Source organism: Talaromyces proteolyticus, assembly GCF_021365285.1.
Source record: "Talaromyces proteolyticus strain PMI_201 chromosome Unknown BGW36scaffold_1, whole genome shotgun sequence".
NCBI classification, from domain to species: domain Eukaryota; kingdom Fungi; phylum Ascomycota; class Eurotiomycetes; order Eurotiales; family Trichocomaceae; genus Talaromyces; species Talaromyces proteolyticus.
This window is the reverse complement of record NW_025764277.1, coordinates 2,069,977-2,085,474: the sequence shown is the minus strand read 5'-3', so window position 1 is coordinate 2,085,474 and position 15,498 is coordinate 2,069,977. Positions and strand designations below refer to the sequence as shown.

General features: G+C 47.6%; 5 protein-coding genes across 5 annotated transcripts; 3 read left to right on the top strand and 2 right to left on the bottom strand.

Moving 5' to 3' along the window:
• Positions 1 to 34: 34 nt before the first annotated feature.
• Positions 35 to 1,029, bottom strand: BGW36DRAFT_367536 (putative small nuclear ribonucleoprotein SmD2). Its single transcript, XM_046214879.1, has 4 exons — positions 974 to 1,029; positions 782 to 814; positions 403 to 651; positions 35 to 323 (listed from the first exon to the last, which is right to left on the bottom strand). The coding sequence occupies exons 1-4, from the start codon at positions 991 to 993 to the stop codon at positions 281 to 283; spliced, it is 345 nt and encodes a 114-aa protein (XP_046078033.1). The 5' UTR covers positions 994 to 1,029; the 3' UTR covers positions 35 to 280.
• Positions 1,030 to 1,745: 716 nt separating this feature from the next.
• On the top strand, positions 1,746 to 5,331 carry BGW36DRAFT_286507 (putative GATA transcription factor; the record flags this gene model as incomplete). Its single annotated transcript, XM_046210422.1, has 4 exons — positions 1,746 to 1,785; positions 1,851 to 2,004; positions 2,056 to 4,064; positions 4,112 to 5,331. The coding sequence occupies 4 exons, from the start codon at positions 1,746 to 1,748 to the stop codon at positions 5,329 to 5,331; spliced, it is 3,423 nt and encodes a 1,140-aa protein (XP_046078032.1).
• Positions 5,332 to 5,673: 342 nt separating this feature from the next.
• On the bottom strand, positions 5,674 to 6,538 carry BGW36DRAFT_367532 (putative ssDNA binding protein Ssb3). The gene is made up of 3 exons (XM_046214878.1): positions 6,163 to 6,538; positions 6,044 to 6,098; positions 5,674 to 5,971 (listed from the first exon to the last, which is right to left on the bottom strand). Exons 1-3 carry the CDS (start codon positions 6,406 to 6,408, stop codon positions 5,892 to 5,894), a joined length of 381 nt encoding a protein of 126 aa, XP_046078031.1. The 5' UTR covers positions 6,409 to 6,538; the 3' UTR covers positions 5,674 to 5,891.
• On the top strand, positions 6,538 to 8,512 carry BGW36DRAFT_367531 (splicing factor, Prp19-binding domain-containing protein). Its single transcript, XM_046214877.1, has one exon. It carries the CDS (start codon positions 6,730 to 6,732, stop codon positions 8,233 to 8,235), a length of 1,506 nt encoding a protein of 501 aa, XP_046078030.1. The 5' UTR covers positions 6,538 to 6,729; the 3' UTR covers positions 8,236 to 8,512.
• Positions 8,513 to 9,610: 1,098 nt separating this feature from the next.
• On the top strand, positions 9,611 to 14,151 carry BGW36DRAFT_421967 (ankyrin repeat-containing domain protein; the record flags this gene model as incomplete). Its single annotated transcript, XM_046219636.1, has 2 exons — positions 9,611 to 10,592; positions 10,679 to 14,151. 2 exons carry the CDS (start codon positions 9,611 to 9,613, stop codon positions 14,149 to 14,151), a joined length of 4,455 nt encoding a protein of 1,484 aa, XP_046078029.1.
• Between the last annotated feature and the right edge of the window lie 1,347 nt (positions 14,152 to 15,498).

Genomic DNA, 15,498 nt, shown 5'->3' with positions numbered 1-15,498 from the left:
CTGTTGTTTAATATTCAAGTGCTAAAGAAAAAAGTATCATCTTTCTAATTTTTTTGATTCCCTTTTATCTATTTTTATCAGTCTTCATACCTAATTACTTGCCTTCACACAGAGTGTAACGCGTGCAAGACTTTTATACATTCCCGAAGAAAAAAAACCATGAAAACGCCGACTTCTCGTCTCCTGAGTATCCGCCCATTTTGAGGAAAGGTAAGGTATCGCTGATGAAAAAACGGGATTTCAGAAATTTTGTATCATGTCGTATCAAAGCAACACACATTTAGCTGAGTAGGACGAGGATGACCGAGTCACCACGCAAAAACCTATATATAGAGCGTTAGCATGGTTCTAGGTCTAAGGCGAGTCGCATGTAGGCAACAAGGCGAGCAGAGGGAGGGGTACATTTTGCTGATAAAGCGATCCTTGTTGACGCCACGACCCTTGCCACCCTTGGGCTTCTCGGTCCACATCTCCTTGACATTTTCAAGTACCATGTTGCAGTGCCGATCGAAGGCTTTCACCCGGGCGAGGAGCTTGCGGTTGTTGCGGCAAGAGATCAGGACTTGTGTGTGGGTGCGGGTGGCTGTTTGGAGCAGAGATAGCGGACCGGCAGTAAGCTCATGTTCTTCGACTAGCGAGACTTCATATTCACTAGTACAGCCTTATTAGTATCGATACTCTAAATATAATTATGTATGTATTTGTTCAAATGGCATCTTGGCAGCTTGATATAGCTTCCAGTCAAAGGGTGCAGTTAAAAGAGTCATGGAGGTAAACGTACGTTAGCTCGTTGCGGGGTTTGTTGAGCAGATCCCTGTGAAAAAACAATAATCGTTAGCGTAATCAGTTGTCAAGATAGCTTCAAAATGTCGCATATTGGATGGATGTGAGTGGTTGGCAGGCATGGCATCGATGAGTCATATCCCGCACTTGGCTGGAACGACAAGGATGAGGGGCCACATGAATAACGTACTGGATCTTTGCGTCGGACATTGTGGGCGGGTATATAAAGAGGGCGCGAGGTACTCGAATGCTGCTGCGAGCGAGTGCGCGGAAGAAACTACAAAGTACGGGATATCTGCTGAGTCACGTGACTTCCACGCTCAGAGCGGCCTAGTGCAGATATTGGTTTACACACCGCCTGGCAGAATCCAGCGCGGTCACGTGTGTGACGTGTTGCCTTATTTTGGCGTCCGTCAAACTCCCGCGATCGCGATTGGCTGCGTCACGTCGCGTGTTTTCCACGCGGAGCTTCAGCATCTCTCACTACCTACTACCTCCCAGCCTCTTGCCGTGCCATTGATCTTCGAGTATACATAGTAAGGCCCAACCTGACCGAGCTATATAACTTCCTCTTTCCTCTCCTCACCTCGCGGCTTCCTACTGCTTCGCTACTCACATGTCCAATCAGCGCCTTGCATATCCTACATACCTTAGATTGGCTGCCCGCTTAGATCTCCATATCGTGCATACCGCGCATTCTCCTAGTCGACAGAGCCGAGTCCTTGCATGACCAATCTGCATTGGGAGGAACTCAATATCCCACGGTACTCACCGCAATTGTCACTTGAGTTTCCACGTTCAACACGGTGTCTGCATCGTGAGAACCCTCTGCGAGTCACGACCTTTGCAGAGAGCTCCTCATTTCTCAACCATCGAGTCATTTTACTAGCACTCCACTTCATGCCTTAGAATCGACCCAAAAAAGTGTTTGTGTATGGTGAGAGCCACGGAATACGCCTGTGATGGAAGATCAGGATGGTATTACCGTCCGTGCTATGAGGTGTACGTCCAATTTGAGCCATATTTGTTGCTAGAGCTGTTGCTGACTTTTCTTCGGGTCCATTTAGTGAAGGTGTTGTATACATTCGATGACGAGAACAAAACCAATTGTCTAGCCCGTTGGCCGCAGCTACTCGATATCCAAACAGCTTATCTCGATGAAAATACTCAGATAGGTGTTATAGAGCTGAAGACATGCATCCAAGCAATCGTGTCTGCCAGGTAGGTGGAATGATCCCACATTTGTTGTTTATTATGACTAACTTTGACCAGCCCAGAGTTGGTGGCAAAACTCGGCCAGGATTACACCGTCTACGCTTATGACTACTCCGAGTATGAGACGCCTTTGGTTGGGCAAGGTATGCTGTCGTGGGTTTTGGCGTCTGCATCCCCTACGCCAAACGCCCCAGCACACCAGTCTAAGACAATCGTCACCGGGCGTGTGAGCAAAAATGTTCTCGGGCTCTTTTCCAAAGGGGCACAGGAAACACTCGAAGTCAAGCTCCGGCTCGTTCCTGTTCCTACCGTTATGCAAAGCGAATATCTTGAGAGCATGCAACGCTACAGAGAACTCAGCAACATCATTCCACAGGGGTTTGATTCCCAGGCGTGGTCATCGTTTGTTCAGCAAAATCCTAATGTTTTCACTCAACGCGCACAATTGATGGAGCGCTCAAACTCGTCATCCATGGATCATTCCGGCATCGAACGATTCCATCAACTTCTTAGCGCAGGATCGACTCCTCGAGAATTTCCTTCAACGCATCCAGAATCAGCAGCACCCTCCCCTGTGGACCTGGAAAGCCGGTGCGGTACCCCAATTGGGATTCAACAGAACAGCCAACAACTACGGCAGATTCTTCCTAGTCTTGAAAGGAGAGGCAGCGAGACATCTATCCGCCCGTTATCTCGAGGATCTATGTACGAGGCCGATTTTCAGAGACCATCTGCAGGCGTTCGTCGAAGCTCCTTCTATTCTGGATATGGAAGTGGTGATGAGACAACGGAGAACCCCCCTCGCAAACGTGCCCGGCTTTTTAGAGCAGACACAACTGGAAAAGATGACTTGAATATCGAAAAGCAGCCAGGTTCCTTGCGTGTGGCTGCAAGCACAGCGGCATCCGTGCGAATCCATCGCCCAACCCCTATTAATGCCAGTCATTCTTCTATTACCAGAAGTGCCCTGGAAGAACCCGTCCGTCCACCAACCCCAATTTCACGCGCTTCAAATGACGCAACCCGACGAAGTCGTCCTCCCCCAAGTCTTCTTCGTGAATCATCTACGAACAGCACTGCGACCACATATAAATCACCTTATCCCGCATACGACGATGCTCCTTCAACGGACCTGCCTACTACATCACCTGATGATCATCGTTACCAGGGTATCTTTGAATCTCAAATCAACATGCCCTCGTCCCCACCTATCATGGACACTGGATTCCCTAGTCGCTCAAGCCCTGTCCTTCCACCGTTGCCAATTCCAGATTCCGGATTTATGAGCGCGACACTCGAGGATCTCATGGATGAAGACGGCTGCATGCGGCCAAATTTGAATGAGAGTAACCTCTTAGCCATGGCTGGGCAAACGGGAGAGAATCATCAAATTTTGACGGGGAATCAAAACTCGGCAAATAACAACCATTTAGTGACTAGACATCAACACGATTCTTTTTTAGAGAGTGATGGCCCGTATGAAGCAACGCCTAAAGAGGCACCAACTCTTCCGCCTCAACGTGCTTCTACGGCATCTCGACCTTCTTCCAGGGCAAGCACGAGAGCACCACAGAAGCTTGCGCCTGCACCGATATCTCAAAGTGAAATTGAGCAACTGATAAATTCAATTCCTGCGAGCGACCCTGTTATGCCACAGCAAGGCTACCTACAGCATGCACATACATGGGCCGGGTCGATGAGTGACCTACCCAGTGCCGAAACCCCAGCACCGCAGCCTTTTGAAGATGGTGGAAAGATACGAAGCGGAGCAGGGGCCAGAAGAGTGAGACAAGTTCAGGCCCGTCTAGAAAACTGCATTCGAGAGGGTCAGGTCCCACCTTACTGCAACAATTGCGGTAATATTGAGACCCCCACCTGGAGAAGAGCCTGGTCAAAGGACACTGAAGGAAGTGAGCAGGATGCAAATGACTGTCTTAAAGACCCTCTGATACTCTTTTGGACTGCTTTAAAACGGGATAGTGATGAGAAGGTTATCAAATTCCGGCTCTACAAAAAGACACTGGTGGATGCAGACAAAGATTTCGACCAGATCCTACTCTGCAATCGTAAGTTTTGTACAGCATTCCATTAACAGAACTAACAAATGGTGTAGCTTGTGGTCTTTGGCTGCAGAAGTTTAAAAGCATGCGTCCTGAGAACAAATGGAACAAGCAGCCCGCAAAAGACAAACGGAAGCGATCATCCCGAAGCCGTAAAGGACCGTTGTCCGGCGGTGTGTTTTCAGCTACTCGAAGCCGAAGTAGGACGCAGATGTCACTTCCACCTGGATCTTCCCCAGCCCATACAGATGCGTCTTCTCCAGCGGGTGAGAATGGTTCTACAGCGGGTGATGATGGAGTAACCCCGGCTGTGGAGAATGATCACGAGAACGACAACAATGAAAATGAAGGAGACGAGCAGAACCACCCAGCCAAACGTGCCCGTGCAAGCAGCGCAGAACCAACGCGTACAACAGATAGCGCTCAAAGCCGGTGGGACGAGAACGCTGCCATGGAGGCGCTGAGACGCGCGATTCAGTCAAGTCCAGCTCGCAATCTTGATAGTCGATCATTGCAGTTGAACGGAGAGAGCCTTACTCCGAAACCGGTTAGAAGGACCTTGTTCCCGAATGGGAATGATGGGCCGTTGAAGAAACTGGGTGAGTCCTTAATGAACAGTCCACGCCGAAGTCCTCGCGTTGCTTCACGAGGTTCTGAGAAGACAGTAGCAGACAAAGAAAACACTGCATCTGCTACTGACCGCAACCTGGACGATCTATTCAACAGTTCGTCCTTCGACTTTGCCATACCCACGACGCCGACGCCTAAACGACGAACCCCCCGTTCTGAACGAAGATTATCACTACCCGATTGCTCTCCGAGTGCCAACAGAAATAAGAACGCCACATCAGTCCTATCGTCAAATACGCAAGAGATGAACAAGCATTCGCGTGCCATATCTGACAAATCTCCCCTGGCAGATGACGCCATGCAAAACAAGGACAGCTTCGGGGGAGTGGGAGACATGGTTCTAGACGATCTGTTCCAGTCATGGCAATCTCTACCTCAATCGGATGCATACAACCCATTCTCCGACTGGTCTCCGACACGTGGAAATATCAACACTGGGCTCCATTTCGGAGATGACTACAATGATGATGAAGCTATTATTAATGCGATGCTGTCGGATCCTGAATACAAGTCAACCGCAGACTTGAGCTCCGTCTTTCCGCCCCCCACAACTACATCTACAGTCACAGCTATCCCGACATTGGATACTACTTCCAGCAACGCCCCGGAAAGCAATTCTCAGGCTGCCGTCCCCTCCGTTTAAATAAATCAAAATTGCATTCAATATTCTCAATTTTACGAAGTTCATGGCCATACATTGTTTTTTCAGAAGCTATAGCGACGGTGTTGGATTTTTTTCCTAATCTTTATCAGAATACGAAAGACATACAAGGGTTCAGTATTTTATCCATGGAAGAGTTTCAGCTTACGTGAACGGTTTTTTCCTATAATTCAATAAAAATAAAATAAATGGATATCTTCTAGAACATTCAATATTCCTTTGGTTTACCGTAAACATGTATGTATTAATGTCAGAAAGACTTATTTATTATTACTTCAATGCGTTTGCTAGGGTGGACTTCTACAATATCAACTGGTGAGTCCAGCCGGTTTACTCTTTCAATATCAAGACCATTGATTGGAAATTGAACAGCCGTCACTAGTGGAGAAGCCAAAACCCAGTCCACTCAGTCCAGTCTATATCAATTGACCAAATTTTTGAGGGGTATCATTCACATTTGTCTAACTAGGCTTAGTCGAGAAGATTCACATCGAAATCCACCCATATCATCATCTCCCTATCTCTTACGTAGCTGACCAGCTTCATACTTCCTCATCCAAATCGTAAAAAATTTCCTTGCATCGGTGCGAAACATCCACGACCTTCTCATAGATTTTATAATCTACAAACAAATTATTAGCATACCAACCCATCACCCCAAACAAATCATTCCACTATAGAAAAAAAAACATACCGCAATTGGCCGGGCTCCCCCAATCCGTCGTTCCCAAAACCCTCAATCCAAGCCCCTACCACAACGCCCTAATCAGCATTCCTCTTTCTCGCGCAAAAAGGAAAAAATGGGCTGCTAACCTGGCCACCATCCAACTCAGTCACTTTACCGACTATCTCAAACAACTTGCCCATTTGCAGATGTGAGTCGGGGCTCAAGAGTAATGTGATATCGCCGTGGGTGCCGCATGTAATTGTGGCTGTTTCGCCGCGCAGCGCACTTATTGTGCCCAGCACACGGACTGTATGAGAGCGACCGGCGCCGGAGGAAGGGTGGAAGGCTTGAAGATGGGAGGGAAGAATACGAGGAGTTTGGAGGGCGTTCATGTTGTGGGCGTGGTGAGGCTGGCTGTGTAGAGCAGTTGCGATGTTGGATATGAAACCACTTCCTATGTTAAGCGCAGTCGCGGGGTCACGGCGCGTTCCAGTGACGCGTTATCACGTGACTAAATTAGTCTCCAACAGAATCATGTGATCTTAAAAGCTCTCCCGCATGAAATGCATCGTTCGTGCAACAATCCAATTGCGTATACGACAGCTATTTAGCACTAGACACATCCTCATGTCTGTATATCGACGCCTATAACATACCTCCATCATCTACAGCTTTCCATCGCGCCGGTCGCGGCTGTCAACGCCGTCGACATCATGCCGCCCCAATTCCCATCTACACATCGTGGCATGACCGCCAATCCGCTGAAACCTGTGAAACGATATCGACCGGGTAAAGCGCTAGTTGAGGAGAAGTCGTCGGACGAGGAGGAAGAATCTGACGACGCTGAGGAAATCGCAAGAGAGGAGCAGCGGCGCAAACAGGAAGAACAAGCCAGAAGGCGCCCGGCTCCGAAGGCGACTTCCTTCCCAGGTGCTGGGGCGGGTAGAATTACAAAGGGTGTTCGAGATGTCCAGATTGCCAGGGAAGATAGCGAAGACGAGGATGAAGACGGATTTGTGACGGATGAAGACGAAGAGCCGACTTCTACTGTGGTAGCGAAGCCGAGCATTGCGCAGAAACCAGACCCCGGTATTCAAGCGCCTGTAGCGAAAGAAGAAGAGGAAGATGAGGATTCCGAAGAAGAGGAGTCATCAGAAGAGGAAAGCTCGGAAGAAGAGCAGCCGAAAAGAGTCCTTCTTCGGCCTACCTTTATTAAGAAAGACAACCGCAAGGAGAGCGGGCAGAATGGGGATCAGACCATCACTCCCGTTGTAACAGACTCCGCAGCAGACGCAGAGGCTCGCCGAGCTCAGCGTCAGGAAAAAGCAAACGACTTAGTCCGCGACCAACTGGAGAAAGAAGCCCTTGCACGCGTTGCTGGCAAGAAAGCGTGGGACGAGGACGAGAACGTTGCAGCAGAAGAAGAGGCACTTGATGACCGCGACGGGCTGGACCCAGATGCAGAATACGCAGCCTGGAAACTGCGAGAGTTGAAGCGCATCAAGCGCCAGCGTGAGGCTATTGAAGAAGCAGAAAAAGAACGAGAAGAAATCGAACGACGACGAAATCTCAACCCGGAAGAGCGTGAACGTGAAGACCAAGAGTTTATCGGGAAGCAGAAAGAAGAGAAAGAGGCTAATCGCGGCCAAGCTGGGTACATGCGACGGTATTTCCATAAGGGAGCCTTCTTTCGAGATGATCTCGAGCGAGAGGGGTTGGATAAGAGAGATCTCATGGGTGCTCGCTTCGCAGATGACACCAGCCGAGAGGTTTTGCCAGAGTATATGCAGATACGTGACATGACCAAGTTGGGCAAAAAAGGAAGAACGAGATACAAAGATCTCCGTTCTGAAGACACCGGGCGATGGGGGGAGGGATTTGCTCGTCCTAGACGACCCCGTGATGAGAATTTGGTTGGAATCACGGATGAAAGGTTTTTACCAGATAGCAACCGTCGAGATGATCGTGAAGGGACGGGGGCAACGGGTGCCAATGCAAGTGCGGTCAGGGAACGTCGTCGTTCGGGTTCACGGCGAAGATCCAGATCGCGCTCATATTCTCCTCGGAAGGATCGTTACAAAGGCGACAGCAGACAGGATTCTCACTACAGCGATCGGCCTCGAGACAGAAGTCGGAATCGGGATAGGAGAGACGATTACCGCAAAAGAAGCCATTCGCCTGATGATGATCGAGACAAGCGTCGTCGTGTGGAAAATTGAACTCATGTATTTGTATCTAGGTAATATTATAACATGCATGGAAGGGCGTTCGGAGGAAGGCAAGAAAAATTTGCGACACGACCATCGAAAAATGGCTGGATTTAGTGAAATCATCTAGTGCAGAATACCCAGAAGCTAATATCAAGAAGCTATTTGAGAAACTCCAAAGATTGCCGCCCACTTAAATTTCACGAGTTTTTGTAGAATGGAAATACAGACGTTTTCGAAATCTGTACCTACTTCAATTACTTCAAAAGGTCGATGCTATGTTTTAAACCCTAATGCAAGACAACTAGTCCGAAAATGGACAGCATTAATTTATGCACTATCCTCGAATTGGATAGTAACGTATTTCACAACATTTTTATTGGGAAATATAGTCTGAAATTGATATTATAACTATTATATATTATAATCAAGAATTATTTTTAATATCAATAAACTTAAACCAAAAAAAATATATATATTATTTTAACAACTACGCTGTAATTCTATGTATATTTTAAATACATCTTTATTATTGTAATAATTATTAATAATTATTTAGCGAAACGAAGAATATATAATACTAGAAGTAAGCTTTATAATACATATCATTTTTTAGACTATACTTTTTAATAAAAGTGGTTAAATATTGAGCGCCCAAAAACGCCAGGTTTGTATGGGAATTGGGGGTGCGCCGTTTGCTTGTGAAATACATTATTAACAACGCATAAAAAGCACACCCTGCTACTATCATCATCCTTATTACTCCCATCCTCCATTGTCGGGACTTTCCTCTTTTTATCTGTACTTGAAAGCATTGTATTCTCGAAGAGACGGCGATATTTCTTCGGAACGAACGTCCAGTATTAACGAATCACTTAAATATGAAACTTGGTCTGGAAAGGCTGCATACAGTACAGTGGTATTCCATGTACCCTGACCTCTCGCCGTAGGCGATAGTGCGGGCTACCACAACTATGACTATCCCTATCTAACTATTCGGTTGGTCCACTACATACAGAGGATATAGTAAAGTATTTTCATTCTACTCTCTTCATGCAGTAAAGGAAAGAGCTTCACGGACACAATCGTGGAATGCAGCTTTCGCCATGCGAAATCCCGCACGTGCCAGCCAGCGTACACCATAGCTGCCTTACGAGGCTGACGGCGGTCGCAACAACAGCATCGACAGCAAAACAGGAACAGCAGCAGGAAGGATCGGTCAGCACACAGGAAGTAGCGACACCATCTCAATATCCTTGCGTCCATCCCTACATCTCCCGTTTCCTGCGCACAGAAGTTGTCCCTATGTTTACGGAGTGCGAGGTCCCCTCCATGCAGGCCATTTGCACTATACTTTAACCTCATTCGCACTAGCATGGGAAGTACCATGACCTGCAAGGCGATGAAAAAGCTGGATTACGATGCCTACACCGTGGCCTTGCTGTGTCCTTTGGAAGTAGAGTTAAGTGCTATGAGATACTTGTTGGACGAGGAACACCAACGTTTGCCCTCGGTGGCTGGCGATCCCAATCAATACATCCTGGGCGAGATGAGCGGCCGTAATGTTGTCATCGCGTCTCTGCCTGCGGGATACCAGGGTACCGCGTCCGCAGCGGCGGTTGCGATTAATATGAGCCGTACGTTCGTGAGTGTACATATCCGTCTCTTGGTTGGGATTGGCGGCGGGGTGCCAAGTGAGAAGGCAGATATCCGGCTGGGAGACGTCGTAGTTGGTATACCCACTGGTATTCACGGCGGTGTGGTACAGTACGATCTTGGTAAGCAGCGATCATCTGGGTTCGAGCGTAAAGGATTCCTATCATCGCCGCCTTCAGAATGCCTGCACGCTGTCACCATGATGAGATCAAGTCATCGGGGAGGAACTAGCAAAGTCCCAGCCTTCCTCAACAACATGGTCCAAAAGCGCCCCAGACTAAAGGAGTACCAGCGGCCACCTCCCGAACGAGACGTCTTGTTCCAAACTAACTACGAACATGTCAGCGGTCAGGATTCTTGTGACCGGTGTGACAGAGCGAGAGTAACGAATCGAGCTTGTCGTGAGCCCTACAACGAGCCAGTCGTACATTACGGTCTAATCGCGTCAGGTAGTCGCGTTTTGAAGGATGCTGTAGAGAGGGACAGAATTGGTCAGGAATGCGGAGGAGCAATATGCTTTGAAATGGAGGCCGCCGGACTTATGAACGAGTTCTCCTGCATTGTCATACGTGGCATATCTGACTACGCGGACTCCCACAAGAATGACGAGTGGCATGCATATGCAGCGGCTGCTGCGGCAGCGCTTGCGAAAGAGCTGCTTGAGTATATGGGGGAGGACCCCCGTCAGGGTAACGAAGGACAGAGCTCAGTATGTATGTAGGAATCATATCCCCCCTTCCACACAATGATTTAGCCCAAACTTAATGATATATTGTAAATGCAATGCTGATTCTATTAGATCAACTTAGGTCATTACCGTTATTATCCATCTCTGGTGGCCAACAAGTCAACTTCCCTGTCCACAGCCGCGCAATTGACTGTCCAGATCATGAGCAAACGTTTCAGACTCTTCTCAAATCGTTATCGTTCGCCAGACAAGATGCACGTCTCTTAAACATTCGTGCAGCCTATACTCAGACATGCCAATGGGTATTTAGACAAGCCCAATTCAAAGAATGGCACGACAAGACCAAAGTTGCAGAGCATCACAGATTTCTCTGGATCAAAGGGAAGCCTGGTTCTGGAAAATCTACCATCATGAAAAAGCTTTATGATGCGGCCAGAGCCAATAGAGGGAAAATTTATGGGAAAACAGTTTCATATTTCTTCAATGCTCGAGCCCCCGGTTTGCTGGAGAAATCGAGTCTGGGAATGTACCGTTCGCTCGCACATCAGCTCCTTCAAGCGCTTCCGCAATTTCAAGATTACTTCGTTGAGCATTTCTCCACGAAGGCCACAATCAGTGACGTCGATGAATGGACGGTCCTTGAACTTCAAGGCTTTCTTACACATGTAGTGGAAAATCTGGGGAGCCAACCTGTTACCATCCTCATCGACGCACTGGACGAGGGTGAAGAGGATGATGTGCGACAAATGGTCATGTTCTTGGAAGAACTGGGTCAAACCGCAGTCTACAATAAAACACAGCTGATGGTATGCCTCTCGAGTCGCCATTATCCACACATCAGCATTCGGAAATCAGTTCCCCTGGTCGTAGAGGGTCAAACTGGACACGACGACGACATCGCCACATATGTGAGAAATCATCTCAACGAAGATGAGAGTCCACAGATGGAAGAACTCAGGGAAAGATTGTGTCACAAGGCTTCAGGCGTGTTCCTGTGGGTTGTCCTAGTAGTCCCAATTTTGAAAAAACTCTACGATCATGGCCGGCTGGCTTTGATGGGGAACCTCCTGGACAAAATTCCATCCGAACTGGACGACCTGTTCGCTCAGATTCTGGCAAGAGACAACGAGGACAGAGCCGAATCTATCCTACTCTTCCAGTGGACCTTGTTCGCGGAACGGCCCTTGAGTCCAACTGAACTGTTCTACGCTGTGGCATCTGGACTCCCTAAGAATTGGAATTCGGATGACGCCAGCAGGGAAACTATAGAACGATATATTCTCAACTGCTCAAAAGGGCTCGCTGAGATCTCCAAATCCGAGCCACCTACAGTTTACTTCATTCATGAAACTGTGAGGGGATTTCTGCTTCAAAAGAATGGACTCGCCAAAATCCAGCCTGATCTCCGAGACAACATGTTTGGTGCTAGTCACAACCAGCTTACGAAGAATTGCGTCCGATATCTTTCCAGGCTTAGTGAACGCCTAGCTCCAAGCCCCAGCACTTTAGGTAAGCGGCAGCGAAACAACAAAACTGAGAATGACAGGGAGAAAGAAGTTATATTCAGACGCTTTCCGCTCCTAGAGTACGTAGTCACGTTCATGTTCAATCACGCTGACAACGCAGAAGCAACCGGATTTTCCCAGAAGCATTTCTTGGAGGAGTTTAACACAGTCGACAGCTCAGAGCTGCAGAAATGGATCCATTTCCGCAATATTTTTCAACCTTTTAAGATCCGACGGTACACGCCGAAAGCCACCTTGTTGTACATTCTATCAGAACAGAATATGTACAATCTTATCAGGCCATTGATAGAATATTCCAATGTCAACAGTCCTGGGGAGAGATATGGAAACGCATTGCAGGCAGCGTGCGCGAATGGCCATGAACAAACTGCTCGTCTACTCGTTGAAAATACCTGTGCTGATGTGAACGCACAAGGAGGGGAGCACCGCAGCGCGCTACTTGCGGCAATATTCATCAGAAACGATACTATAGTAGAGTTGATTCGGAATAAAGGCGGAACTGTGCCAAAAAATATTCTGAACAAAAGGCTTCTCTCTACGATTTACCGTAAATATGCTCTTGGAGTCAAAGTTCTGCTTCAGCTGGGGGCCGACGCCAACACACGGAGCTTGGATCGCGGCACTGCCCTCCAAGTAGCCGCTTACCGACGGCACCAGCCGATTGTTCAGATACTGCTTGATAATGGAGCCAATGTCAATGCGCAAGGAGGGTATCTTGGTAATGCTCTTCAGGCAGCTTGTTCAAGAGGTCACCAGCAGATTGTTCAGATACTGCTTGACAATGGGGCCAATGTCAACGCGCAAAATAATATTGGTAATGCTCTTCAGGTAGCTTCTTGTAATGGGCATCTGCAGATTGTTCAAATACTACTTGACAATGGGGCCAATATCAATGCGCAAGGTGGGTATTATGGTAATGCTCTTCAGGTAGCTTCTTGCGATGGGCACCAGCAGATTGTTCAGATACTGCTTGAAAATGGAGCCAATGTCAATGCGCAAGGAGGGTATCTTGGTAATGCTCTTCAGGCAGCTTGTTCAAGAGGTCACCAGCAGATTGTTCAGATACTGCTTGATAATGGGGCCAATATCAACGCGCAAGGTGGGCATTATGGCAATGCTCTTCAGGCAGCTTCTTGCAATGGGCAGCAGCAGATTGTTCAGATGCTGCTTGATAATGGGGCCAATATCAATGCGCAAGGAGGGTATCTTGGTAATGCTCTTCAGGCAGCTTGTTCAAGAGGTCACCAGCAGATTGTTCAGATACTGCTTGACAATGGGGCCAATATCAACGCGCAAGGTGGGCATTATGGCAATGCTCTTCAGGCAGCTTCTTGCAATGGGCAGCAGCAGATTGTTCAGATGCTGCTTGACAATGGGGCCAATATCAACGCGCAAGGTGGGCATTATGGCAATGCTCTTCAAGCAGCTTCTTACAATAGGCAGCAGCAGATTGTTCAGATGCTGCTTGACAATAGGGCTAATATCAACGCACAAGGTGGGCATTATGGCAATGCTCTTCAGGCAGCTTCTTCGGAAGGTCACCAGCAGATTGTTCAGATACTGCTTGAAAATGGAGCTAATGTCAATGCGCAAGGTGGGCGTTATAGTAATGCCCTTCAGGCAGCTTCTTCGGAAGGTCATCAGCAGATTGTACAGATGCTGCTTGACAATGGGGCCAATGTCAACGCGCAAGGTGGGTATTATGGCAGTAGCCTATATGTAGCTTCTTCAGAAGGTCACCAGCAGATTGTACAGATGCTGCTTGACAATGGGGCCAATGTCAACGCGCAAGGTGGGTATTATGGCAGTAGCCTATATGTAGCTTCTTCAGAAGGTCACCAGCAGATTGTACAGATGCTGCTAGACAATGGGGCCAATGTCAATGCACAAGGTAATCTTGGTAATGCTCTTCAGGCAGCTTCTTCGAGAGGTCACCAGCAGATTGTACAGATGCTGCTTGACAATGGGGCCAATATCAACGCGCAAGGGGGGAGAGTGGTTGGAGAAACGATAATGCTACCAGGGATAGGAGCGTTCTCATACTCGCCGAACGGTTGATACTCATATGTATCTTGAATATTGATACTGTTCGCTGCTATCCACCAGAGTATTGGAATTATAATAGCGTTATCTTAGCACAGTAACATGGAATACAGATCCGCAATATACTGGTCCTCATGGTTTGTGACTAATTAGCCTCACTATCAGGCCGGGGGGTGAGGACGTGGTCCTTGTTATTCCCTCTAGGCGGAATATCATCGTCTACAGTAGTAGCTCGAAAGAAGAAGGCGGTACACTCATATTCCTAGGCTTCGCATGTATACTGTTCTTTTTTCTGGGGCTCAATGACATCGCCAGAGATTTGGGGAGGATGAAGACGAGGACTAGGCGTAATCAGATTACGATTCTCACATAAGAGCACTCTCAGGGGTGACTTAGATATGCTTCCCCACGCCGTAATTACTCGATAGGGAAATACATCAGTTTTGTTGATTTCAATGTTGAATTGCAGGTGGAAGAAAGACTGCTCACTCCAGATACCGGCAGTGAAACGTTTCATTGTAAAGTAATTGTATGTAGAATATGAATTGGTGAAAATATGGTCGGTTCGCACATATAGAAAACAGATTTCATTCATTCTTTTTCACACCAAAGGGAGGTAATATTAGCAAGTCATCCAACCAAAAGCTTCTCTCGGATACTAATCTCGAGATAAAGCGAAGAGCCACGCCCGGTACTACGAGTGCCCACGTTGCACAAGCGATGAGACGATAGCACGTTGTTGGCTATCCTGATGATTACTATCCGGAGGTGGCTGAGACATTTTTGTTTCCGGCTCAAGCCTGCATGGCCCATGTAGCCGTCACTTGATATAAGGGAGTTGGGAAGTTGAATCTTCTCATCCAGTTTTAATCGGGCCATAAGTGAGGCAATTGAAAGTTCTTCCATGGTTCCTGCTAGCTTTCAAAGTCCTTCACGCCTCATAATACGCGAGCCTTTATGTCGAGTTCCAATTGCATGGCACAGAATTAATAATAATGTACCTTCCTACCCTGGCACCGACCACCTATACAGGCAGCCTGATACTGGATTTTACAAAGAACCCTCCGAGTTGGAGCGCCTAGTTGATTCTTAGCCTAATTAAAATACCACTTGCCCCTCTATACTCTATAACTTTGTTCTGGTGTGTGCTCGTTCTTTGTGATTCTGGGCGCTAAAGCCTTTTCATTCCTCGGTTTGCTCTAGAGTATCACAGCTACAAAGGCCGGAGAATATTTGTCAACCCTTTTCCAGTAGGCTAAAAAAGCTCCGGCCTTAATGGCTCTAGTATAAGTGTGGTGCATATTCACTTCAACAATATTTAGCCCCAAAAAGTGACATGCGAGTCCAGGATAGTTAGCCTAA

Coding starts and splice junctions, on each gene's coding strand:
- BGW36DRAFT_367532 (XM_046214878.1), bottom strand. CDS start 6,408: ATGAACGCCCTCCAAACTCCTCGTATTCTTCCCTCCCATCTTCAAGCC. Junction 6,099..6,162: donor CTGAGTTGGATGGTGGCCAG/GTTAGCAGCCCA, acceptor GCGTTGTGGTAG/GGGCTTGGATTGAGGGTTTT. Junction 5,972..6,043: donor GGGGAGCCCGGCCAATTGCG/GTATGTTTTTTT, acceptor ATTTGTTTGTAG/ATTATAAAATCTATGAGAAG.
- BGW36DRAFT_367531 (XM_046214877.1), top strand. CDS start 6,730: ATGCCGCCCCAATTCCCATCTACACATCGTGGCATGACCGCCAATCCG.
- BGW36DRAFT_367536 (XM_046214879.1), bottom strand. CDS start 993: ATGTCCGACGCAAAGATCCA. Junction 815..973: donor ATGTCCGACGCAAAGATCCA/GTACGTTATTCA, acceptor GTTTTTTCACAG/GGATCTGCTCAACAAACCCC. Junction 652..781: donor AAACCCCGCAACGAGCTAAC/GTACGTTTACCT, acceptor AGGCTGTACTAG/TGAATATGAAGTCTCGCTAG.